General features: G+C 36.7%; 2 protein-coding genes across 21 annotated transcripts in view; one reads left to right on the forward strand and one right to left on the reverse strand.

Moving 5' to 3' along the window:
* The window catches only part of TFG (TRK-fused gene), a 37,332-nt gene extending 29,858 nt beyond the window's left edge, over positions 1 to 7,474 (forward strand). For 3 of the 5 annotated variants that reach the window (XM_025377140.1, XM_025377145.1, XM_025377143.1), the window contains exons 7-8: positions 3,309 to 3,407; positions 6,666 to 7,474. In XM_025377140.1, coding sequence (XP_025232925.1) covers positions 3,309 to 3,407; positions 6,666 to 7,048 — 482 coding nt within the window. In that variant the 3' untranslated portion in view covers positions 7,049 to 7,474. The remainder of the gene's footprint in view (positions 1 to 3,308; positions 3,408 to 6,665) is intronic. The other 2 variants (XM_025377144.1, XM_025377142.1) reach the window with 1 other exon arrangement.
* A 377-nt stretch (positions 7,475 to 7,851) lies between these two features.
* Positions 7,852 to 27,814, reverse strand: part of ABI3BP (ABI family member 3 binding protein) — a 262,565-nt gene continuing 242,602 nt past the window's right edge. For 15 of the 16 annotated variants that reach the window (XM_025377133.1, XM_025377139.1, XM_025377137.1 and 12 more), the window contains 6 exons: positions 26,675 to 26,783; positions 13,079 to 13,158; positions 12,300 to 12,329; positions 11,265 to 11,426; positions 10,045 to 10,167; positions 7,854 to 9,084 (listed from right to left, as the gene is read on the reverse strand). In XM_025377133.1, coding sequence (XP_025232918.1) covers positions 8,969 to 9,084; positions 10,045 to 10,167; positions 11,265 to 11,426; positions 12,300 to 12,329; positions 13,079 to 13,158; positions 26,675 to 26,783 — 620 coding nt within the window. In that variant the 3' untranslated portion in view covers positions 7,854 to 8,968. Of the gene's footprint in view, positions 9,085 to 10,044; positions 10,168 to 11,264; positions 11,427 to 12,299; positions 12,330 to 13,078; positions 13,159 to 26,674; positions 26,784 to 27,814 lie in introns of all 16 variants that reach the window. The other variant, XM_025377138.1, reaches the window with a different exon arrangement.

Consider the following 27,814-nt stretch of genomic DNA (forward strand, 5'->3'; position numbering starts at 1 on the left):
TTAAGTTTAAAAAAGTAAAAAGATTACCGTAAGCTAAGGTTAATTTATTGAAGAAATGGAATTTAAAAAAATAAATGTAGTATAGCCTAAGTGTATAGTGTTTGTAAATCTTCAGTAGTGCACAGTAATGTTCTGGGCCTTCACGTTCACTCAACACAAGTACCTCACTTGGAGCAACTTTTAATCCTACAAGCTCCAGTCGTGGTAAGTGCCCTAGACGGTTATATCATTTTTTATCTTTTTTGCCATATTTTCACTGTACTTTTTTGTGTTTTGATATGTTTAGATACACAAATAATTACCATGTGTTAGAATTGCCTCAGTATTCAGTACAGGAACATGCTGTACAGGTTTGTAGTCTGGTGTGTACCATATAGCCTAGCTATGTAGTAGGCTGTATATATCTAGGTTTGTGTAAGTATGCTATATGATGTTTGTACAGTGACACAATTTTCAGAACCTACTCTTGTCATTAAGCAATGCATGACCGTATTTTTTATTACTCAAAACATTGCTTACTATAAACAATGTCTGCATTTTGCTTTCTTCATATATCCTGTAGATCTCTCAAGTATGTGAAGGAGTTCATCCTTTTTCTTTTTTTAAACAATTAAACACACTTCTTAAATTAATTTTCAGAATACTGTGACAGTCCCATTTGGACTTGAATGAGGTGGGTTTAAAGTAAGTACCGTAAATCCTCACTTAACATTGTTGATAGGTTCTTGGAAACTGTAACTTTAAGTGAGACGAAGTATGAGGAAGTCAGTTCTAGTAAAGGTTAATTGATATGAGTAAGTTGAGTTCCTACAGCATATTTTTGGTCACAAAAATACCCCCAGACTTCTAGGTAAAGACTAAAAACGAATGTGAGTTATAGATACATTGAAGAAAGATTAATAAAAACAAATAAGATAATGATTTATGCGGTTACTCCAGTTCAGGGTTGTGGGTGGCTGAGATCTGTCCCAGCAGCTCAGTAGCAAAATGGGGACCAACCCTGACAGGATGCTGTTCTATCGCAGGGTACACTTGCAACCACACACATACCCAGAGTCACTGAGACTGAGATCATTTAGACATGCTAAGTAACCCAACATACACATATTTGGGATGTGGGAGGAAAATGAAGTGCCCAGAGAAAACCCACACAGACTTGGGGAGAATGTGCAGACTCCACACAGAACAAGTAACCTGGGAATCATTTTTTTTTCCTTCTCAGTGTTTTAACGAAACAATGTCGAACAAAAGATGTTATTTGAGGATCTGCTATAAAAGGAATATTGTGTAGAGATATAATAAACCTCTGAAATTTTTAGGAATTTTTTCAAAAACAATTTATAGCAGTTTATGAAAACATGCAAAAAAAAAAAAAAAGCTTTATGAAGCTTTGTACCCTATACATTTTTAGTGAGGGGAATAACTACGTTTTTGACCAGGAGTTCCTTACTCATTGATGACCACAGTCTACTACTATATGGAGCCTTAATCTCAGCCTTTTTTGTTGATGCCCAAGTTAATATTTATATCATTTTGTTCATGGGATAATATATGCAAAATGACTTTATAAACTAAAGCTTTGGAGTTACGCCTGAGTTCCAGTGATGGTTCTTAGCTCTTGATGTTTCTGTTCTTAGCTATTGACCACAGGTAAGTTGCTTAATTTTTCTGTATCTGAGATAGGGAATACTAATTTGGTTGAATTTTTAAAAATATATTTATTGACTGTTGCTTATTTTTTTTATTGTGGAGCTAAGCCTTCTAATTTTGAACAATTAGAGTTCATTGTTGTGTGCTATACATATTTATTCCCCTTCTGTACCTGCTTGCCTTTTTATTTTAGATTCTGATCACTTCTATTCCAGAAGTTAGTTATGAAGTACAATCTAGGATTAAGGTGGTATCTAAATTTGATTAATTTCTGTGCTACGTTTTATGCTGTTAGTCTAAATCAATAGGAAAGCATTTAAGAAACTTTTGTGAGGATTTCTTTTTTTTTTTTTCTTGTCATATTTGGGAATAGGTTAAATAGCTTAAAATAGTTGAGCTGATTTTAATTTTTGTTCTGTTTTTATTATAAAGAAACATTTACTAGTAAATAAGCTGGATATAAACATAATTGTATCTCCTTTAGTGCTACCCAGTGGGCAGCACTTAGACATGTTTAGGGCTGAGCAGCTAGTATAATAGAGTGGACTCCATCTCATTTTCTAAGCCTGTGAGTCCTAGCTGCCTACTGCAGCTCAATTTGAGTGGCAGTTGATATAATGCCTTTTTTTTTTTTTTCTTCCACTTCTGCAGTAAGTATCTGGTTTGCTCATAGTCTTTTGATTAATAGGTAGTTTGAATGTTTTTCAAAGGAATCAGCCAACATGTGATTATTTTAAAGATTTAAATACTAGATAGATACTAAATGCAAGGTTATTGCTACTAGATATTACATCTAGTTAAATTAATCAATGTGAAATAATTGAGAGGTAGAGATAATAAAGACATAAACCAATAAATCTTTGCTTGAAAATCACAGGTATAGGTACAGATTGTGAGGACAGAAAAATAAAAAATAGAAAATCATGGGTAGTAAGTGTCTAAAAGGTTTCTTCATAGGAACAGTGATTGTTGACCTTAAATAGGACAAATAGGACTCCCATGTTCAAGAACACATCACCCGTGTTAAAAAGGCCTGCTATTATTCAATAGTGCAATGAAGAACCATTTAGGCTTTATTAGAGTCCACATTATTGGCTGAAGATGTTGGAAATTCATAGAAAATCAAACTTGACAGATTTCAGAAGTGTCTTGCAGCTCTGGAACAAAAGATGTCATGTAGTTCCTTGCTACCGAAGAGTTTGTTCATATGGTAATAGAGGTCCAAACCTTACAGGGCAAATACAGTGCTTTAGGAAGGACTCAGATGATAGTAATGGTATTTGTCCCTTTTCTCATTTTATTTACTGATTTTTCAACTCACTTAGCTTTTAATGAACATTAGCGTTACTTATCTGTTGGCAGCTGAGTTGGAAAATATTTGTTTTTCTAGACTTTATGAAATGGTAGCCACTGGTGTTGCACTTAATGTTTGTTGCCAGTTAGTTCTCTGCAGTTAGTCCACAGCAGAGAAATCCCACTTCTAAAATGGTTCCTTCTCTTCGTAGACATTTAAAGGTGAACAGATACTTTCTTGTATATTATTACTCTGTTTGGATGGAGAGAGAATGTATATGTATCTTAAAAATATTTCTCTTTGCCACATTAAACATGTCTTGTTTTCTTGTGTGTGTGTGTGTATGTGTGTTTTTCTTTTTCAGGTCAGATGTACCAACAGTACCAGCAACAGGCCGGCTATGGTGCGCAGCAGCCGCAGGCTCCACCTCAGCAGCCTCAACAGTATGGTATTCAGTATTCAGGTGAGCAGGTGTTGAAAGGGAGTTGGCTCATGGCTTTTTGTTTCTGTACTCATTAAACTTTAAGCTCTTCTTAATTCCTTGATTTGTAGTACATTGACATAATAGGTATTAAGTTTTTATTTAGGGGAAACAACATTTGTTTTATTTATTTAAAAATATTTTACGTTAATATCTATTGTAAATCAACATTTCAGTTTTCTGGTGGGCAAATAAAACTTACAGTAGATGATTCTGCAGTAACTTGTAGTATAAAAATTTTTTAATACAAAGCTGTCTCTTACTAACATGATCAGTTTATCTCTTAGGCAACTTAGTGCAAGTTTTCCCCCTCCCCTCCACCCCTCCATTTATATGTAACACGTAATTCCAGTGTACTCTTAGTACCTGTAGAAATATGAACAGTTTATTCATACATGGAAAGGTGATCTTATTTAAGAGCTAAATTAAGCTACTTAGATTTTAAAATCTCTTGCAAGTATGTAGGAATACCAGAAAGAGGCCATACAAATAAAATCGTATAAAATGTAATTCAGGCAACTAAGAACATTGTTTAGTTGTTTTAAATAAGCATCCTATTTTGTTTGTGTTTTACCATCTGTCCGCCGAAGATTGTATGTATCTAAGTATGATAAATATTAATGTAACTTTGGCTATAATTCCAGTATTTGTTACATTTATGTCAGAGAGAGAGTTTGTGTCCAATGCTTGTGTTACAGCCAAAGATTGAAGTATCAGAATTTCAACTGTAATTAAAAATAATTTATGCAAGTTGAATCTTGTCTAAATTTTATGGAGTTTTGTGGTATCAGCTAGAGCAGGAGTCAGTAAAGTATAGCCCACAGGCCAAATCGGGACTGTTGCCTGTTTTTTTTGAATAAAGTTTTATTGGAACACACTTCTGCTTTTATTTTTATATTCTCTACTGCTGCTTGGTCACTAGAATGGCAGAGTTGAGTAGTTGCAACAGAAGACCATGTGACCCACAAAGCCTAAAATATTTACTGTCTGGCTCTTTACAGAAAAGTTTGCTGACTCCTGACCTAGACCGTAATATTCTGTCATTAATTAAAGTTTGAAATATTTTAGCACAAATAATTTTATTTAGATCTTATTTGCTGTGGAGTGACTTAACCTGTAGCTACTTGTTTTTAATTGTATGAAATGTATAGAACTTAAGTTTGGAATATATCAGGAGGAAGGTTATTTTTAGGATGCAGTTCTTTTAAAAAAAAATCAGTGTTACAAATTATGTGATTTATAGAAAGAATAGCAGAACTGAAGAGATTTAGTTGTCATTTAATCTCAGGGGATTTCGGCCCTCACTGTGCTTTAGAATCACCTGGGGGAGGCTTTGTGTAGGGGCTGCATTCCCAGAGATTTTTGAATTTCATTTGATTGGGTGTGGGACTCAGGCTTTTGCATTTTATAAATGAGGCAACTAGTTTTCAAAGAGATTGTGACTTGTCAAAGCACATATAGCCATTCATTGGAGGGAGCTGGACCAGTTCAGTACTTCCCTTTATCATTCTGCATTGTACAACCTAGACTGGAGTTGTCAGACTTCTTCCATAAAAGGCTAGATGTCCTGTGTATTCAAAAAAACCCCACATAATTTCCATATTTCCATTTTTTTGCTATTTCTGATGTCCTTCACCTAAAGTTATTATTTTGGAGGAATGGAAGGGAGACCACACACACACACACACACACACACACACAGTGATAGAAGCATTGCCACATTATGTTCAAGAGACTGGTGGGCTGCTAATGAAATCTTCAGCCTATAGGGTTATTCCCTCCCCTAAGCAATAATTAAGGATCAGATTACTTCCAAGCCCAGTTAAAAAAACAATTTAGATTTCGGGTGCCAGGATGAAAAGGCACTTTTCTTTTTTCTCGCAGTCTTAAAATGAATAGGCATTTTCAGTATAAAGCTGAATCCATCTGTTTCTCCAAGGCCTTATAGTGAAAATGTAAGTTTTATGCAGAGGATAGGAGAAATTGTATGACATTCGGAATTTTTTATGAATTGGTTTTAGGTCAGTGTTCAGATGCTACCGTGAGTTAAATGGGTTACAGATACTTGATTTTCTTATTAAGAACTAAGGTTGCTCTTAATAAATTTAGTCAGGGTCTTCACTCTGAGTAAAATTTAGGTTTTTCAAATTATGATCTTTGTATTTCTGATCCTACTAGTCTATTAACTTGAATTTGATTGAGAGAGATGGAAATAGTCAACTAAATACTCTGCTTGGAGACTAAGAGGTGGTGGTGGTAACATTGGACCATCTTTGACACTGTTGGTTTGCCAGTTTCCCTCTGACCTTTTCCAGTTTTGTTCATGGACTATGTCATAAAGGTTTCTTTCATGAGTAAATTTTGAACCCAGGTTCAAGGTGAGTTCAGAATATACTCAAATTCATTCAATCCTTTTTTTTTTTAATGCAGGGTTGTACATATTTTAATAATTTTCTTATGTATCTGGTATTTAATGCTGACAGGATTCCAGTCAATGGAGAGGTTTCATTGCAAGTAGCTGCAGGTGTGTTTCATGGTAGAGATAAAAGTTTTCAGTGAAGCCGACTTTTATTGTAAAAAAAATTCCATCCTAGTAATTAATGAATATAGATGTTGCTTTTTATGGGGCAATATGGTGTGCTTTTTATGTGTTATGCTGTACTGCTAAGTCAAAATTTTGAGTCGTAAAGGCAGAAAGTATCAGATACCAAATCTAAAAGAAATGAAAGATTTTAAAGATTGTGAAAATGGTACTTTGTATTTATTCTTAATGGCTTAGTTTTTATAGAGTGAGCAAAATTTAAAGCACCTAATTAGTACAATAAGATGTATTTATAGTATTATTTCATATAAAAATGTTCATTCTCCACAATGTGTTTTTGATACTGTTAAGTAGGTCTCCCCTGAAAACCTGGTTAATGACTATTTAGCTTTCCCATTTTTGATCTTCCTAGAAAGTATAATAATTCTTTTATCATTTGAGCATCTGTTCTAGGAATTATGCTATGGCAGGAATTTGCTCTCAGGGATTATGTCTCAGAGGGTTTAAAAAATTGTAGAGAATGCCTCTTTGATAACTACTTGGTCTTGAAATATTATGTGATGGAATCTACCACTCTGCTTGTTACATACATATTTATTAAATTTCTCACCATTTTTGGTCCACCTAACAGTAAGACTAATTCTTTGGAAAAGTTTTACTAAAAGATAAGATACATGTTGTTTATTTTGCCTTTTCAGCAAGCTATAGTCAGCAGACTGGACCCCAACAACCTCAGCAGTTCCAGGGATATGGCCAGCAACCAACTTCCCAGGCACCAGCTCCTGCCTTTTCTGGTCAGCCTCAACAACTGCCTGCTCAGCCGCCACAGCAGTACCAGGCGAGCAATTATCCTGCACAAACGTACACTGCCCAAACTTCTCAGCCTACTAATTATACTGTGGCTCCTGCCTCTCAACCTGGAATGGCTCCAAGCCAACCTGGGGCCTATCAACCAAGACCAGGTTTTACTTCACTTCCTGGAAGTACCATGACCCCTCCTCCAAGTGGGCCTAATCCTTATGCACGCAACCGTCCTCCCTTTGGTCAGGGCTATACCCAACCTGGACCTGGTTATCGATAAGGAGGCTCATCTACACCAGTTAATGTAGCTGCTAGCTGTTGGCCTCCCAAAAGACTCCAGTACTATTTTAATTTGTATTGAAGTTCAGAAATTTAAAAAGCAGAGCATTTTTTATGATATCATTGTTGCTGTTAATTGAAAGTATAATTTGCTGGAACACAAAGACCAAAATGAAAGTTTTTTCCTCCCTGCTTAAAAATGTAGCAGCTTCTTAGTTACTTTGGAACACTACTCTTACGTGTATAAAGTGATTGACTTTCTAGCTTCTTTTGTCCAGAGGATATTAAAATGCTAGGGTGAGGTTTAGCCATCTTATTTGCCTTTTTACTATTAACATGATGTACTAAAGTAGAGCCCTTGGAGAATACAAGATATTATGTATAAAATGTAACACTGATAGGTTAATAAAGGTGATTGAATCCATTAGTGGTCTTCAAATTTAATTTAGTCATTAACATTATGTGAAAAAACAATTTTTCAGAAGTCCTTATTGGTATTTGGTCTTAAAATGAAGTATAAACATTTTGACATTTTAACTTACAGATTAACTTACAGATTTCCATTCAGAGAAAACAGTGCCATTTGGTTTTTGTCCTTCCTTTGAAAAAAAAAATGCATTGGTAATCGTTGGTTTAAAATGAACTTTATTACTTCATAGGATGAAAGGTTAATTTAGGACAAAAACAATAGATATGATGGGGGTTTGGTAGAGCCTGGATAACTTTGTGATTTTCCTTAGGGTATAGTTAACATACTGATGAACCATGATGAACCATTCAGAAATAAAAAAAACTCAATCTATCTTAAAAAAAATTACATCTCATCTCTTTATTGCAGAATTTATGCTTACTTGAAAAATACAAAATGTAGCATTGATAAGATTGAAGCATGTTGAAAGGTAAGTACAGGGAAAGGTCCTTTCAGAATGACTGCAACAGTGCAGCAAGGATTCCCATTCCCCGCCTAAAGGAAAATACCTTTTTAATAGAAATGAGTCAGATTTTTATTACAGATTGAATTAAACAGTTACAAAGACATTCTCTGATACATTCATTCATAGAGGTCTTAACATATAAATACATAGTAAATGTCCTATAAAATGGTAGGCGATCTCATCGTGCATTATTTTTGTGCTCAGACTTCACATTCAGTCTGTACATACAGCTTGATTAGAATCATAAAAACAATATGAAGACAATTGCATAAAGGGATAGTTTGACAAAGCATATTCAGATATTGTAACATTTATGGTATGTAAAAATGTATCTTTTGAAACAATATATTAGACTTCATTTTTAGCTGAAATGAAATTTACTGATTCAGTCTTTTTAAGAATTTGTGGATGTTTAAAGGAAATGTATATTAGCATGAATGTGTAACTCTTAAAATCCTCCACAAAGCTATTCAGCTGTTGCTAAAAAATGGAAGTTTAAATATAAATGTGAAAATTCGGACCTTTTTTCCCCAGATATATATGCTGAAGATAATTTGATCCAATAAGTTAAACTAAGTAGAGATTTATGGAATTAACTCGTCAATAGGAAGAGTACACATCAATAAAAGTAAATATTTTTTAAAAGTATATACCTTTTTTGATGTTAATTTTGTTATAAAAGTATCTCAAAACATCATTACAACAGTGTGATAAATAATATACAAACGATCTCTTAAAATACCATGAATAGGGAGCCAGCTTCCCCAAAAATGTTTTTCTGTTAACATCAATATTTTGCTTTCTTAAAATGACTTTGTAAAACCTGATAAATACTCTCAGCAATCTTTTCTAATAATAAACATCTAGTATTGCTATTAGATTGTAGACTTTTATACATAGTAAACAAAATAGCTTTGAATGAATGTGACATAGTATTTTCAATGATTTTGTTTGCCATGATGAAACAGAAGGTAACTTTGCAGCATCTACCATTTTCCAGGAATTGTAGTCCCACATTCATACCACTGAACATAATTGATTTGGGTGTGACCACCTATTTCTCCAAATTGGACAGGTTCCTGGCGAACTGCTCTGAAATAACCTGAGAGAGAAAGTAGTTTCATTTTAATAGCTGCTGTATTATATTTTTGCCCTCATAGCTTATAGATTGAAGGATGTCATTGAATAGCTGAAGGCTAATCTTAGTGAGGCGAGGTAATTTAGAAAACAGAGAGCAAGAAGCTCTGGTGTTTTTTCCTGAGGTGTAGTCATGGTTGGCAAAATGGGCACCTGAGAAATTGTTGACATTTGCCATGTCAGGTTAGGAGGGATGGTTGGTAGGGACAGTTTCACTGCCCATTAATGTGTTCACAGAATTTAGTAGGTCATCTTTTAGTATTGTTGGTATTTTTAAGTGCCCGTGAACAAAATGTGTTACTGAAAAATCGAATCAAATAGTTTATTTAGAGAACCTCCAGGTGATTCCGGACTAATAGGAACAATTAATTTACCCTCTTCTGCACTGCTTAGACAAGGATTAATTTTAAGTCTTATTCAGTCCTCATTACACAGCTTGGTGCCAATGGGTCTTTAGCAGTTTACAGAGGTTATTCATTTCCCACAGAATTATTCTATTTTAATTATATTTATACAGTTACTTGCAAGGTAAGTACTATTTTTTCCATTTACGGTAGCAGTAGTTAAATTTTTTTTTTTTTTTTTCTTAAGGAAATAATAATGCAAGTGCACTCAGTATGACAAAACCCGTAACATTAATACATGAATGATTTAAGTTTGGGAAACTGCTTTTTTGTGGCTGTTTTTGCAAGTTTAGATTTTCTTGAAGTAGAATGCATTTATATTATGTCTGTCTAATTTCCCTTGGCTCCAAGTTTCTAAGCTGAGAAACTTACATTGAAGTCTTCATTTTTTCCTAGATACGTGATATGTGGAGCAGTAGTGCTATAGAATTCTTCTTAAATTGATTGCTTTTCTCAGCTTGATTTCTTTCTGGGTTAATCTGTAAAACTCTGTTGCTTATGAGGAGGATCAGAAAACATACCTTCTTTGATTGGTAACTGGTCAGAAGTGAGTTGCTGCCCGGTGCGTCCATCTAAAAATGAATCCACAAACTGGCAGTGATCTTCTCCATGACCCCTCTGATCGCCTATGTTATAAAATTTTCCTGAAGAACCAGAAATTAAAAGGATAAAGTATTACTTACTTTCTTTGAAATGTGACAATTCTGAAATCATTACTGTTTTTGTACTTTCTCCCCTCATTCTCTATTACCCTAGTTCAAACCAACAATGTCTCTTGCCTACCTGTATTCTTCCTCCCCTCCCCTTATCAGAGATTAGTGATCTTTTAAAAATGCATGTCAGATAATGTTTGTTTTCTCCATAAATTTCTCCAGCAGTCTCCCATTATACTCAGAATAAAATCCAAAGTTCTTACCTGATTTCAAAGCTCCACATGATTTCACACCTGCCTGCCCCTCCACTTACTAAGTCTGGGCCATACTGGTGGAACTGGCCAGGTGTATTCTGCCTTAGGCGTTTGACCTCTTTCCTCTAGACCCTTGTGTGGTTAGTTCCTTCCCAATTTTCTCCTTAGCTTAGTGCTAACTTGTTAGGCCTTCACCTTTTTGAAAATGTTCTTTACCTCTATGAAATGTTTACTTATTTACGTATTATCTATCTCTTCTTACCAAGGAAAGAAAGGAGAGGTAAGCTATAGGAAAGTAGGAAGTACCTTTTATGCTGCTTTGTGTTCAGCACCTAGAAGAGTTGAATGACTGAAAAAATATCTACTTTTTTATGTTAGGGCCAGCCTTATTCATTAAAAATTTTTACTCTATGAATATAGAAAATTATAACCTATTGGGCATGGAGCAGGGGGTTGTAGCTCTTCTAGCATCTTGAAGATGTTATATTCGTTCCATGGTTATCGTTAGATTTAGTCACTTTATTGTCAATAGGCTTTTTATTCCTGGATGGTTGTAACAAAATGGAGTTTGACCATGGTTAGTGAATGTACATTCCAGTTTGCCATGATGGCACTGTTTTATAATTGCATTTTTATTATTTACCTTCTAATAGCATGTCTTACATCCTTGTTTTCTAGGAATGATAACCATTTCCATAACATTTTGCTCAGAGGAAAACTTGTGTTTACAGCACCCATTAGTGCCTGAAACTCTTTAAGAAAAGACCAAGTTGTACAATGCTGCAAAACATTCCCATAAGTTAAGGGCTGAAAACAGCTGGTAGCCCTGCTTACCTGTGAGGGAGTCGCTCAAGTAAATCTTGTATCTGAGAGAGTTGCACAGCTGCACTCCTACAAATTTTTTATACCATGTCCTTTTGACATACTGTTTGCCCTTACACTCTGAGTAAGAGTCTGAATCAAAGGGTCTTTCAGTCCAGATGGCATCTCTTCCTGCTACGTAAGGAAAACAGTTTGAGTTTAGTATCTGACTCTTGGGTCAGATACTTTAAGAATAATCAGTTTGCAGAATTTGTCAACTTGCTGATACCTTTTTTTCCCCCCATGCTAAATATTGGAGCCAAAAATATTAGAAGGATTTAAACAAGTAAACCCCAGAATAAGTTTCTGTCAATAGATCAATCTGAGAGCAGTATGTTAAGGTGTTTAGGTGTTGAATAGCCTCTGCAGAGCTAGATGTAGGCAGTGTCATTTAGGAGGAAATTTAGGTTTCTTTTTTGTAGCATGTTATAAAATTTAGACAACTGCTTTAATACGACTTGTTATTAAAAGTGGAAATGAGGGTGTTATATTTTCTTTTCTTTTTTTTTGAGACAGGATCTCACTCTGTTGCCCAAGCGGGATCATGGCTCACTGTAGCATTAACCCCCTGGACTCAAGCGAACATCCCACCTCAGCCTCCCAAGTAGCTAGGACCACAGGCGTGCATCATCATGCCTAGCTAATTTTTTATTGGTAAATTTTTTGTAGAGAGGGAGTCTCATCATATTGCCGGGCTGGTCTCCTATGCCTGGGCTCAAGCAATTCTCCCACCTCAGCTTCTGAGTGCTGGGATTACACTGGCTATTTTATTAAATAATAATAAGCCTGGCGCATGAGTGAAAGTAAATTTCAAAATGTCCAACTTGTTCCCAGAACATCATGGGTCCTCAGTGTTGTACAATGTGTAGGTAAACATTCACACCTGTTTGGTATTATAAGAAGACTAAGTGGAAAAACGCGAAATCATGATTCAGATTCTGCCATGCCTGGTCAGTTGAATAAGTTTAGAAAAGCATGTAGTTGTGTCTCATTGAGACAGGTACTTACCAGAAACTGGCTCGCTCACTCTTGGGTCCGCTGAGGAGAAATAAATACAAAAGTCAGACCTTACTAGATAAAACCCCAACATTCCAGTGGCATGGTGAAGATGATGGGTGCTTACAGTTACAAAGTCTTATTTGCAAAGTGGTACTCTTTTGCTAAAGTTTGCTTTGTTTTGGAAATTGTTCTTGATTGAATAATCTGCGTGGTAGGTATTCAGCTGTATCTGTTATATGTAATTTGAGTAGTTGGGAACAGTTGTCCCTGTTCCAGCCTCCACTTGAATTTCAAAAGCTGCTGCTTTTAGTTTGATACAAAAACTTCATGGTAAAAATCACCAAGATGCCATGAACTACAGTTGGTATAAAAATTATGCAAATATTAATGCTGTATGTGCAGATGTATCTCATTAAGGAATTGGAACTTTTAAGGTCTAATTGGAAAATTTCACAGCTGTTATTAAACTATCATGTGTTCCCTTTGTGGATGCACTCACGGGTATTTTGATTCTAGGCATACAGAGGAGGATTCATTCACTGGCTTTTTGGAAGAGTATAGATTATGCTTTTTAAATTAAACTGATGTGTCTTTAAGTGAGGAAAAATATAAATGGTGTTTCTCTAAGCCTTCATCAGTTTGCTTTTTCCCACAAATGGGTTTTTAAGAAATTCAAGAAACAGTATTATGTAGTGTTTAGCTGGGTTTCAAACAGGCTTCCTATGCAAAACATTGCTCCACTGTGGCCCTTTGACACTGTTTTTGGGAATTACTGTTGATGTAATTACCTGATTCAGTACTGAATGCCACTGTGTTGCTGACCGGGCCTTCACCAAGCGGGTTTTTGGGTTTCACCTGGAATTCATAACTGTTTAGGGGAAAATAAAAAAACACTTGTAATACATTCTTGAGGGCTAGGAGGCAACATTCCCCTGTTACACTGACATCCCTCCTGATTCTATTTTGAAATTATGACAGTGAGTGGTAACATATGTTCCAGAAGTAGGTTGAGGAAAGAAAAATGATTGCTTAGTTTTACTATCTGAACAGCTTGTCTAAGGTTTGAGTAAGCATTAATAAAAAAGATGGTTGTCTTTAAAAATCTCCAAATTCGTACAAATGACTTGGCAGGTTAATAGACATATAAAAAAGGGGTATATGGTAGACAAAGGCTAATTCCAGTAACAAGGAACCTGTTTCTTTAAGATGTCTCAGCTACTTCCTGGGGCTAAGAAGTGGCAAGATTCCATTTTGTTTTCTGTTATACCAACCCTGAGTATAATCCTGGACTTAGGCCATCTTCCTCACTGTGGGGTTTGAACTACTTATGTCAGAATCACATCATAGGGTGGCAGTGGTGAAAGTGTGTTAAACTGCAAATTTCTTGTCCTACTCTAGGTATTGAAGCAATTTTTGAGGAGATTCAGGTAAATTATAACTTCTCTAGGTGAGTCATGTGCCCAGTGATGTTTGAGAACTACTAGACTAAGCTGTAGTTAGTGTATTTAACTGTAGACTAAACTATGGGAACAGATAGACATAAGTGTTTCTTTGCAAGGACTCCTAGTTGTATTGCCTGGAACTTGGGTCTTCTGTAGATCACAGGATGCTATGATGTCTCCAGAAAAGAGGCATGGTAATGTTGCCTTATGAAGAGCAGGAACACAAACGCAGACATTTCTCTCCCTCCATACTCCAAATTCATATCGGCGAGTACCTTAACCTTCTGTTAAACAAAACCCCAAACAACCCTAGGCCCCTTGGACTTATAAGTTGCTTTGATTGTATCCTTAAGAATTATTCATCAAATTATTGTGCAGTATTTAGCAATTTTTATTCATAAAATATGTAAGCAAAGCAAATCCTTTAAAGAAATGTAAACAATAAAGCAATTTGCCATTTGCCTGAAATTAAGATTTCCTTTCAGCAGCAAGTGGACTTAGCAGTGAAAGAACATTGAATTCAAAAGTCAACCTGAGTCAGCTGATAATATTTTGAGAGTCTCAGATTTGCTCAGGGCTTTTGGGAGATAAATAATTTCCTTCTTTGGGAAGTTTATAATTAAGAATGCAGAACGCACAAAAGATAGATATTTTATAAACAAGTGAAAAACAGAAGGATGACAGCTGTCAGTTTGGTATGGATGGTACTAAGCAGGAAAAAAAAATTGGAGTCAGTTTCTTGATCACTGAGGTATTGCATTAACACTGCTAGTATCTAGTCTAAGACAACAGAGTCTAGTGCTACAACAATGGCAGCCATTTTCTGAATGCTTACTATGTATGAGATGCATTAGTCATTCTACATAAATACAGCAATACAACACATGCAAACCCTAATGAGATAAATCTTATCCTAATTTTCAGCTGAGAGCAATGAGGCTCAAAATACTTGTACTGTTACTGTTTTTGCTTTTCAAAACTTTAAAACTGGCACCAGGTGCGGTGGCTCATGCCTGTAATCCCAGCACTTTGGGAGGCCGAGGCAGGCTGATCACATGAGGTCCCGAGTTTGGGAACAGCCTGACCAACATGGAGAAACTCCGTCGCTACGAAAAATACAAAAATTAGCCGGGCATGGTGGCACATGCCTTTGTCATTGTCATTTGCAATGAGAGATTGTTGATACAAAAACACCTTTGTCATCTACAGAAATTACACTCATATGGGGTATTTTCACATGAAATATTTTCCAGAGATTAAATTTTTGCTAAGAAGCCTAAAAACAAAACAAAACAAAAAAAGCCTGTAGAACTATAGTGAACTGAAAATGGAAAAAAAGAAATCATAGCCATCTGGACTTTGATTCAAATGGGCAATGCATTCCACATTCGTTCCAGGCCATTGCCAAAAGCCCTGTGCTTTGGCCAAGTCTGATTGCTGGAATTGTCTCCATGTCTTTTTATTTCACAGTTATGTACACTGAAGCTCCATTTTTAGCATGCCACAAATACAAGCTACTTTTTTGGGGTTTTCTTTTGGCCAATATTTTGTGATATTCGACAAGTTTCAAGGAAATTATTTTGCACTAAATTAACGTGGGAACTGAAAGGCACCTTTTTGTTTTGGTCTCATTAAACCCTATATAACAAAAGTGACTTGTGGTGGTAAAATTTCTTCTGAAGAAGCACATTTTGTCACAGATGAATGACATCATAGGTCTAAGAGAAATGTCTCATATTGATTGTACATAGAAAATAAAGTTTAAAGTTTCAGGAAACAGTTATTTGAAGTAAGAAACTTCAAATAGAAGTTTTGGAAGATAAAGTTGAGGACATTTTACAAATACTGGAACAAAAAGTCAAACATGAGAAAATGAGAGAAAAGAAAGTTGGAGAATTATTCCAGAGAATATAGTACCCAACTAGTAGGAATTCTAGAAGACAGAACAGGAAAGGAGATAGAAAATTACCCTGGAAATTGTGTAATAAATGTCCCAGTACTGAAAGATATGAGTTTCCAGATTGAAAAGACCTACTCTGCCCAGCAAAATGAAAAAAAAAAGACAAAGGACTAAAACATATGAGTTACAAAATTTCAGAGTACTGGGGTGATAAAGACAAGTCCTAAAAACTAAGAAGAAAATAATAGGTCCCATTCAAGGGATCTAGAATCAGAAAGCCATTGGACTTTTTAACAGTAACACTGGAAGTGAGAAAACAATAGAACAATTCCTTCAAAAGTTCATTATATCCTAATATTCCAGCTAAAGAATAGTATCAAAGTAAAACACAAATTTTAAAACATGTAAGGACTCAAAAATACTGCCTTTTATAGCTTTTCCTCAAGACATTTCTTAAGTGCTACAAAGTAATGGAGTAAACAAGGCAGAAGACTTGTGATGCGGGAATTAGGGGATTCAAAACAGGCAAAAGATGGTAGGAATTCCAAAAGAGATGGTGCCATTAAAAACACACAACAAATAGAACAAAGGCATGACTGGAGTATTTGACCGTCCTGTGAAAAGCTCAGTCTAGACATAGGGATTTAATTAACAGAAGAAATAGACAAAATGGTAAAAAATACTTGCATCTGGGGAACCAAATTTAGGAATAGGGAGGAAATGCTTTTGTGGTAATTTTAAAACAGTGTACATATATTTCTGATAAAAATGAAAATTAACTGTAAGACCTACCACATCAAAATGAATATCTAAATGGAATGCAGTCCAGATGACAAATGCAGTCAAGCCTTTTGGCCCCATCTAGGACAAGCTAGGTAAATGAAGCCTCACAGAATGCCATGCCTGGTTCTACCTGGGTAGGTGTAAATCCCAAAAAATCATCTTCCCCGCACATCCCCATCAGGAGGCAGCACGATCCAGGGGGCATTAAAAACATGGGTTCTAGAACCAGAAAGATTCACAGCTCACTAATGTGTGACTTTAAGGTAACTTAGCCTCTGTGAGCTTCAGTTTACTCATACATAAAAATGAGGATAATGCTATTTGTGAGGATACTATTCATTGTAGTAATTATAACTTCACAGGGGTATAAAAGCATCTGTGAGGATTAAATGAGAATGCATGTAAAAGCAAGGTGCCTGACATGTAGTAGTTATAAGTATTCACTAGTATCATATTTGTATCTCGAGAATTTTTTTAAAGAGTTTCTATTACTGGGGAATTTGACAAACACTGCCATAGAACTCTGAAGGCAGAACTCTTCTATGGCCACATACTTGCTTTTTGCTTGTGAAGATTATAATAAGGGCATAGCCCATGGGTTATTGGAAAGATTGAAAATTTAACAGGTAAACCTTTCTGCCTGCCATCAACATAGATCCATAGGCTAAGAAAAAAAATGTTATATTAAGGTTTCATTGAGTCTGGAAAGCACTACAAAGCATTATCTCAGAAGAGTGGCATAATAGAGGATATTGTTTGACACCAGCAGTTCGAGAGCAACTGTAAAAATCAGCATGAGAAGAAAAAACATACATCAGTTCATTGAAAAGTGAAAAACGGGTTTCAAAAAGTGTGACCTGTGGTTCATGAGCAAAACTGTTGAGAGACAAGAACCTCCAACCTTCAGGATTGTAGCCTGAGACTGATTTCTTCTATAGTGGAAGAGGTGGTAATATCCTCAAGTGTAACCTTCAGATCTGGGTGGAGCAGACGCTTGCCATTCCCTACTCCTTTTGATCCTTTCTACAACCTTCTATTTTTTGCCTACAGTTTTGAACTGAAGTTTTCATTATTTGATAAACTTTTTATATACTCCTTACTGATTTAAAAAGTTGGTTTTCATTATAACAAAAGTCTTACAAACCTCAAGCAAACTGCTTTTTATATAGAAAGTCTACCCTATAGCTGTTGGTTTGAGTTGTGTAGCCGATTTTTACCCCTAGTGTCATCGTGACATATTTCATCCCCATTCAGAGAGGGTTCAGTCAGAGGGAGATAAATGGACAAGTAGAATAAGAAAAATAGAGGAAGGGCTGCTCAACATGGGAAAGGAAAATCTAATCAGTTGGGGTAAGCTTGACTCCAAGGACACTGAAGGATTATGGGAAGCATTTCTGGATACCTGCCACATGTAAAGTTATTACGCTGATCTGGGAAAACCGATAAGGAGCAAGAGGGGAGACCGAAGGGGGCACTCAGAAGACAAAATCAGGCTAAATCAGGGTATCAGCAGTCATGGGGTCATAAACTAGCTGGCTGTTACGCCATAAGGGGCATGTTTTTGTGTTCCCCCACTTCTGTGGGGACACAGACTCCGAAGTTGGGCTGCACTCTAATTCTGCAGCTGTTAATCACTTTCTTGCACTCCCTTCCTAAATGCCAAGCAATAGCAAAGAAAAATAAAAACGATATGGTTATGTGAGAGGGAATAATTGTTCTCTTTATAGACTAGTGGAGTTATGTACTTTTAGGTAGCCGTCCTTTTGCCCGATGAAAAGTTGTCAAACGGAGCAATCAAGTCAATTTCTTCTTCAACAAGGAAGGAATTGGTCTGCAGCTGCCCACACCTACCACAAACTAAATAAAATGCCTGACACTTTGGCAGCTTATTTTACTCCTTTCTACAAAGCCCATAAGAAGAGATGTTGAAAAGTTAATACAGAATATGCAGAGACCAGAATTTCACAGAAACACTATGAAAAGGGTATAATGGCTATTCCACATGCCTGCATCATTCAGCCAGATTGACAGTGTATAAGAAGTTGCTGCATCTATTCCAGGTAACCAGTGCCAACATTTTATTAAATCAACATAAACAACAGTCCCAAATTATCATTGCTGCCAGCTGTAGGATACTTTGGTAGGTTTCAGTCTTAGAGGAAGATTTGTTCTTCAAAATCCTCCCAAGCCAGAGAGGTCAATAAAAGTACTTGAACAGATTAAGTGAATTTGATTTATCTTAATTACTAGACAGTACATTTTCCATAGGAAATTGTTAGACCACATGTAAGTCTGGCACACACAATGAATTCTTTAATTTTTCAGTAAAGTAAGGAGAGAGGTGAGTTCATTGGAAGAGAAGAGTAGGATTAAAGGGCTTTTTCAGTGTGCAGTGATTGTGTGTGTCCATCCATTTGCCCAGCCAGTTCATTAGGAAGAACTCGGTCCATCAATGGATTATCAAAATGTGTGCTAAAAACAATCTGAAAACAAATTGCAGACTGCGGACAGAAATTTAAAGACAAAAAAATGTTTACTGGGACAAATCTACTTGTTATGGAATTGACCTAGGTTTTAGTTTTCAGTTCCAGTTCTCTGACCAACTCCATGCATGGCTTTGAATATCAGAGAATTATATCATTTTACAGTTGAAGGAGACTTAAGAGAACGATAATCCACACTTGCTGTCCCAATAAGCAGTGGTGTAAGACTTATTAAGACACACTTGATCAGCTACTCTATTCACAGAACTAAAACTAATCATAGTGGTCTTTGCAAAGTGGTTTGCTGTAGATAGGAGACGCTCTTAATATTTTTCTTTTAGTTTAACAAGATGCAAACATTGCCTAAGGAGATAAAGGATTGGTGTTCTTGGGTAATTGTATGGCAGGAGAGGGTTTTTTTTTTTTTTTTTTTTTTAACTTTTAGGTTCAGGGGTACATATGCAGATTTGTTATATAGGTAAACTTGTGTCACAGGGGTTCATTGTACAGATTATTTTGTCACCCAGATACAAAGCCTAGCACTCGTTGATTTTTCTGCTCCTCTCCCGTCTCCCACCCTCCAGTGGGCCCCAGTGTCTGCTGTTCCCCTCTTTATGTCCATGTGTTCTCATCATTTGGCTCCCTCTTATAAGAGAACATACAGTACTTGGTTTTCTGTTAAGTGGGCTTCATCCCTGGGATGCAAGGCTGGTTCAACATTCGCAAATCAATAAATATAATCCAGCATATAAACAGAACCAAAGACAAGAACCACATGATTATCACAATAGATGCAGAAAAGGCTTTTGACAAAATTCAACAGCCCTTCATGCTAAAAACGCTCAATAAATTCGGTATTGATGGAACGTACCTCAAAATAATAAGAGCTATTTATGACAAACCCACAGCCAATATCATACTGAATGGGCAAAAACTGGAAAAATTCCCTTTGAAAACTGGCACAAGACAGGGATGCCCTCTCTCACCACTCCTATTCAACATAGTGTTGGAAGTTCTGGCTAGGGCAATCAGGCAAGAGAAAGAAATCAAGGGTATTCAGTTAGGAAAAGAAGAAGTCAAATTGTCCCTCTTTGCAGATGACATGATTGTATATTTAGAAAACCCCATTGTCTCAGCCCAAAATCTCCTTAAGCTGATAAGCAACTTCAGCAAAGTCTCAGGATACAAAATTAATGTGCAAAAATCACAAGCATTCTTATACACCAGTAACAGACAAACAGAGAGCCAAATCATGAATGAACTTCCATTCACAATTGCTTCAAAGAGAATAAAATACCTAGGAATCCAACTTACAAGGGATGTAAAGGACCTCTTCAAGGGGAACTACAAACCACTGCTCAGTGAAATAAAAGAGGACACAAACAAATGGAAGAACATACCATGCTCATGGATAGGAAGACTCAATATCGTGAAAATGGCCATACTGCCCAAGGTAATTTATAGATTCAATGCCATCCCCATCAAGCTACCAATGAGTTTCTTCACAGAATTGGAAAAAACTGCTTTAAAGTTCATATGGAACCAAAAAAGAGCCCGCATTGCCAAGACAGTCCTAAGTCAAAAGAACAAAGCTGGAGGCATCACGCTACCTGACTTCAAACTATACTACAAGGCTACAGTAACCAAAACAGCATGGTACTGGTACCAAAGCAGAGATATAGACCAATGGAACAGAACAGAGTCCTCAGAAATAATACCACACATCTACAGCCATCTGATCTTTGACAAATCTGAGAGAAACAAGAAATGGGGAAAGGATTCCCTATTTAATAAATGGTGCTGGGAAAATTGGCTAGCCATAAGTAGAAAGCTGAAACTGGATCCTTTCCTTACTCCTTATATGAAAATTAATTCAAGATGGATTAGAGACTTAAATGTTAGACCTAATACCATAAAAATTCTAGAGGAAAACCTAGGTAGTACCATTCAGGACATAGGCATGGGCAAAGACTTCATGTCTAAAACACCAAAGGCAATGGCAGCAAAAGCCAAAATTGACAAATGGGATCTAATTAAACTAAAAAGCTTCTGCATAGCAAAAGAAACTACCATCAGAGTGAACAGGCAACCTACAGAATGGGAGAAAATTTTTGCAATCTACTCATCTGACAAAGGGCTAATATCCAGAACCTACAAAGAACTCAAACAAATTTACAAGAAAAAAACAAACAACCCCATCAAAAAGTGGGCAAAGGATATGAACAGACATTTCTCAAAAGAAGACATTCATACAGCCAACAGACACATGAAAAAATGCTCATCATCACTGGCCATCAGAGAAATGCAAATCAAAACCACAATGAGATACCATCTCACACCAGTTAGAATGGCGATCATTCAAAAGTCAGGAAACAACAGGTGCTGGAGAGGATGTGGAGAAATAGGAACACTTTTACACTGTTGGTGGGATTGTAAACTAGTTCAACCATTATGGAAAACAGTATGGCGATTCCTCAAGGATCTAGAACTAGATGTACCATATGACCCAGCCATCCCATTACTGGGTATATACCCAAAGGATTATAAATTATGCTGCTATAAAGACACATGCACATGTATGTTTATTGCGGCACTATTCACAATAGCAAAGACTTGGAATCAACCCAAATGTCCATCAGTGACAGATTGGATTAAGAAAATGTGGCATATATACACCATGGAATACTATGCAGCCATAAAAAAGGATGAGTTTGTGTCCTTTGTAGGGACATGGATGCAGCTGGAAACCATCATTCTTAGCAAACTATCACAAGAACAGAAAACCAAACACCGCATGTTCTCACTCATAGGTGGGAACTGAACAATGAGATCACTTGGACTCAGGAAGGGGAACATCACACACCGGGGCCTATCATGGGGAGGGGGGAGGGGGGAGGGATTGCATTGGGAGTTATACCTGATGTAAATGACGAGTTGATGGGTGCTGACGAGTTGATGGGTGCAACACACCAACATGGCACAAGTATACATATGTAACAAACCTGCACGTTATGTACATGTACCCTAGAACTTAAAGTATAATAATAATAAATAAATTAAAAAAAAAAAAGAAGAGGACTTCTAGGTTAGAAATAAATCGAAAGTAAGTACTGGGGAGGGTAGATGAGTACTGATTCAGCTGGATACCAATATCTACATTTTATTTTAGGAGTAAGGGGTAAGAGAGGGAGCCCTTAAAGAGATGAAATTTGCTTGTGTTAACCGATCTCTTTTGCATCATTTGACTAAAACAATCACATCTCCCCGCAAATGACACCCCCTTCCCTGTGCACATATGCAACCACAGTGCACTGCAGCTGGTAGCCAGGCTGGGGAGGCCCCCTGTGCCACCTTTGGAGCTGCACCTAGCACCCTAGAACAGCCATGCGGCTCTCTATTGACAAGAACATCTAATGCTAGGTGTGGAGCTGAACTCTACCATTAGCAAAAGAGCTGCTAGATGGTCCTTTGGACAATTTTTTGAGCTTCTGCAGGCTAGATAAAAACCTGCTTATGTCATAAAAACAGGCAGGAGAAGGTTGGTATACACTGTGAAAGGAAAGGTAGGGGAATACTCAACTGTCACTCTGTTTCAGGATTAGGGTGTGATCATTCAGAATTTGTAACAAAAGCACTCTATAGATCTCTAATCCCTGCCTTGTTTCTCCTGGATTAAGTGTTGTAACATGAAGCTCTACTCTACCCATGTTGGTGTGTAAAGTTTAGCCAGTAATTATCATCTGAATTCAGATCTCATGTTTTTTAGTCAGAACAAGTGATGGAAAATGCTACTAAAATAAATGATTTACATGTATCTCCTAGTGTTGGAACACAGCTGTAATAATTCTTTCAGAAGCTTTGATCCATCTTACAGTTTTTCAAATAGGAAATTCCAGAACCTCATGAGGGTATTTTAACAGCTAAAATTCCAAGTTTATCTATTTCAAAAATTCAATTTTACCATACACTTTGATTCAAAATTTCCCCCAAGCATTGAAATATGATCAGAGTTGTGTTTTTGTTTGTTTTTTTTACAGCTAATAAAAGCCACCTGGTGGCTGCATCCTGTACATACCTCCTCTTTATTTTACGGTGTCTTTTATTAGTGTTAATCTTGGATCATGGTTGGGTAGAAGGAACACAATGGAAAGAAACCTTGCCTTAACAACTTAAGGTAGTATGAAAAAACCTTTTCATGCTATTTGGACACTAGTGATTTTATCATTCTGGCTGAAGCCTTGCTATCAATAGTAAGTTTGAGAACTACTTGTATGTCACCTAAATAATGTGTATGGATTTGATTAGAAAGAAAAATACTGTTGTTGTTTTTCCTTTCCTTGTTGGCTTACCCATTCCATTCTATTCTTTATCACATTCTAGTCCCAAGTATTCTATGAAGGCTTCTCTCCTAAATCACAGAACTTCGGTATCAATCCTACACTTACTTTGTATGCTTTTTTAATGCTCTCCAATTGTTTAACAGGTGTTACTTTTGTTTCTCCAGATACTTTTAGGCTTCAGAAATCTCAAATTAATTGAAATAATTTACCTCATTTTATTTTTCCATAATTCATTATTTTTTCTAATGGAGATTTCAGTATGTTTTAATATTTCAGCCCAAACATTTTTGCTCATTGAATAGATAAATGAATCTCTGACATACCTGGTAAGAGCGATGTGAAATTCATTCACAGGCTCATCAGGGGGCTAGGATCTACTGAACTCCTTGACCACCATAAAGTTTTTCACATACTGAGGACTAAACAGTGTTCATGAAAGCACCTTTACATCCATATGTATTATATTTTTCCCAAAATGGAAAAATGTTCTTTACTTCAGACTACTGATTTACAACTCCTAAGTCATGATCCATTAGTTAGAGACTACCAATATAATCCTGGCCAAATCATTTATATGAAAATTAATGATTTTGGTATCCTGATGGATTTCATTGAACCATACCAAATTCTTAAAGTAATATTAAGTAAGCCACATATAACAGACACACTGAATGGCCTCAGATTAGTGCCAGTAGTAAAATTCGGCATGGGATCCTGATTTAGGAGGCCCTAAATTTGATTTAACATTGCTTTTTCCCAAAGCTAAATCTAGACAGGGGCCGGGCATGGTGGCTTACCCCTGTAATCCCAGCACTTTGGGAGGCTAAAACAGGTTAGTCACCTGAGGTCAGGAGTTCGAGACCTGCCTGGCCAACGGGGTGAAACCCCATCTCTACTAAAAATACAGACAAATTAGCCGGGTGTGGTGGCAGGTGCCCGTAATCCCAGCTACTTGGGAGGCTCAGGCAGGAGAATCGCTTGAACCTGGGAGGCAGAGGTTGCAGTGAGCTGAGATTGCGCCATTGCACTCCAGCCTGGGCAACAAGAGCAAGACTTTGTCTCAAAAAAAAAAAAAAAAAAAAAAAAAAAAAAGTCTAGACAGGCACTCCTCTGGGTTTTGCTAGTCTTGAGGTAAGGATAGTTCTAGGGGTCCTCCTCAGAAGGCCCACTGACGAAAGACAGGAGTAATAAACAGGATATATGATGAGAGTAGGATAAAGAGGGCCATGCTCTCTTTCAGTCTGAAGCAATTTCCAGAAACAGCTAGAATGAGTCCTAAAACAATTACAACCAGAAGCTACATGTGAACCCCATGACCTGTGATTACAGAATAAAATGCATCTTAGCCCTGGGGCACTTTTCTCTACCTACCTCACCAGGCAGGTCAGATGCCCAAATGGCACTCTTGCCAAGACATTAACAAAAAGTTATTTTTTGTTAGCTTTATTCCAGCAATTGTTACTTAATATAAACAGGCTCAAATATTAAAAGTGATTATTCCAACTAAAAGCCAGAATGAAAACACAAATGAAAAGTGGGAGCAAGTCATCCTCCCAATTACCACGCCTCAGGGTCTCCCCATCTCCTGATCTAGCTTATAAGATCCTCTCCCACCCTGGCTTCCCATTCTGTTTCCTCTGCCTCCATCCACTTACCACTACTCATGTGGACGGAGGTAAAAATAGCCTATTTTTCACTGCACACAACCAGGCCATTTTGGCCTTCCATGTACTGACATATACTATTCTAATACTCTTTCCCTATAATCACCTGGCTAGCTCCTTCCCACTCATCCTTCAAGCCTCAGACCAGGTGTCACCTTCTTCAGGAAGATTTTCCTAATTTCCGCTACGTTGTGTAGCGCCTCCTGCCCTGGGATCCCCTAGCACCTTGGGCATACTCCATTCAGAGTTCTCGCTACTTTGTATAGAATACTTGGTCATTAACTGCCTCCCCTCTAGCCTTGAGTTCAAGGGCAGCCACCATGTTTATTCGTGTGTGTAGCCATACTTAAGAAATGTTTGCTGAATGGAAATGCAAATGCAAACCTTTTACAAACAAATTGGGTTTAAAATGATACTGGAATAACTGTATTCAACATTCAGGTCATGAGCTAATAGGTGCACTGAGAGAAGATCTGAGGACAGTCCAATTCAGAAAAAAACCGCAATGAGCATTGAGAAACTGGATGCCTTTCAATGACTGTACTGTACTTTACAAGTCACTTTTTATTATGTGGAATAAAGAGCAGAAAACGGAGAAGCCAAGTTTCATATGCACAAATTCACCTATTAAAAAGTTCAAATTAAGTGACCTTTTCTTTCACTCATTTCTTCAAATATATTAAGCCTGTAAAAACAGGCTTCCTCCTCCTCTCAATCTAAGGAAATGCTAAGGAAACAGAACCAAGATCAAATGGGCTTTTACTGACATATGCTTATTTTGGCTAAAAATCTTTTAAGAAAATCGGCAGTTGTAAAATATATCTTAAAATGGAGAACTTTAAAGAAAAACCCCATGCTTGTGAAAGAAGTATCCCTTTTGCAGTATCGGACTAGTTTGTACACAGTGAACTGCCTGCAGTGAATTAGATGGTGCTTCCTTTTCTACAGAAAGATTACAAGAGTCTCCCTAGGGTCAGAGCCAAAATAGGCTCTTTTGAGTGTCACTATCAATAACCAATTCAATTCAATCGATTGATGACACTGTGAACATTATGAAAAAAAGAAAACTTGGAACTTCCTTACTACATTTCTAGAAATGTCTAAGACCCTTTTCTTTCAATAATAAAATGAACTAATAAAATGTTGGATATTTTAGATTGAAAAAAGAATCACAAAACTGTACAGCAATACGAACAACCTGGTATCAATGTGTAATAAACAGGGATACTTAGAAAAGTTATCAGATAACACTGTTAAAGATATGTAACTCTTGTAAAACTCGATTTCATTTTATCCATGACAAAAGGTCCCAAAGCAAAGAATTGCTGTGCCTGAGACTAGTCTGTAGTTATTTTAAGTATTAACTCTTAAAAACTTTCACCTACATTGTGTCACAAGACTTTCCTTTCATTGCCCTCTCCTTTCCAGCATTTTAATTTTTTGGTGCTTCCAATCTAGTTTACATCATGCACAGTCATTACTGATCCACAGACTTAGTATTTAATATCAACATTTGGCATCGAATTTTTTTTTTAAAGATGTCATACTATTATTAACAAAACCATCTTGCCAGCAATTTTAAACCCACCAGTAATTCAAATATTTGCAAAACATGACTTTAGAGGTATCTAGTGCTATATATAGAAAACCCAAGAGTGAAATGGAAGCTGGAGCCACCCTCAAGACAGAGAAGATAATATAATTTCTTTCCTTTGTCGTGGTTGTAACTTTTGCACTCTCAGAATTTGCCTGGAATAGCACTGGTGGCTTACCTTGTGTTTGGTTTCAGATTTTCTACTGTGGAAAAGGTCTGATTGGTAATTTGAATGGACTTGTTCTTCCCACTGAATGACCCATTTTCTCTGGATATAACTTCATATTCTGTAAAGCGAAAAAAGCCAACAGATACTTGTCTTTATTTCTTGGTTGATTTAATTGCTCCTGAAGCTATTAGCATAAAAAAGCCACTCACATAAAGTGGGCAATTGAGATTGAAGTTCTAGAGACATATTGATCTTACACATTGGCAATTTTCATATGGGGATGGGTCAGCAGATGAAGGTTCCAGAAGCATTTTAGGATTTGCTCATTGACCATTTCTGCATTTCCTTTACCAGAGGCAAAGGAAGGGCCTGGTAACTGGTGAAGACCCATGCCATGCCTGTGGTTGCTTTGGAGACATAGCCTTTGGTTTTGTTAGGTGAGTCAGATAGTCTGCCGCTGCTACAAAGCCCCATTTGGGGAAAGCACTGTATGAAGAGTGGTGCCTGAGTAGACATGTTCTCTGCTCTACAGGCTTTAGAATATAGTTGGGGGAAAGGCTACTGGATACATGGTACTGCTGCAGAAAACTTTGAGTTGAGCATCACAGCAGCAAATAGCAGCTAATCAAATAATAAACTCTACTTTTCATTATTTTGAACTATAGGAGTATTTTGAACAATAGTTCATTATTTTGAACTATAGGAGTAGTGGGTTTTTGTACCCACTGCCTACATAAGTTATGCTTCCTTGATTATTTTCCTTGCATTGAAAAACAAAATACTATCCTTAAAGTCTGTGTAGAGGTCTGCCTAAATTTCACTTAAAGGCACATTTCTGTGAACTTGCAGGGCTCATCAAAAGGGAAAGAAATTTAGAATAAGAGAATGCCATTCACACATTTGTTCATTGGACTTCCCTGCTCTCATTTGGGACTTAGCTTAATGCATGTGATGAGATGATACAGAGAACTAAAAAAGATCCAAAAACCCAAACAATAAACCCCACTCAAAATCAGCTTCATTAATATGAAGAAATACACAAGTACCGGGCATCAGATAAGGTGAAAAGACTGCCAAAGTCTGGCAAGTTATATTAGGGATTTCTGCTATTAGCACAGAGTCCAGTGGTGTGAGATGAATATTGGAAAT

Source organism: Theropithecus gelada, chromosome 2 (genome assembly GCF_003255815.1).
Source record: "Theropithecus gelada isolate Dixy chromosome 2, Tgel_1.0, whole genome shotgun sequence".
Lineage (NCBI taxonomy): Eukaryota > Metazoa > Chordata > Mammalia > Primates > Cercopithecidae > Theropithecus > Theropithecus gelada.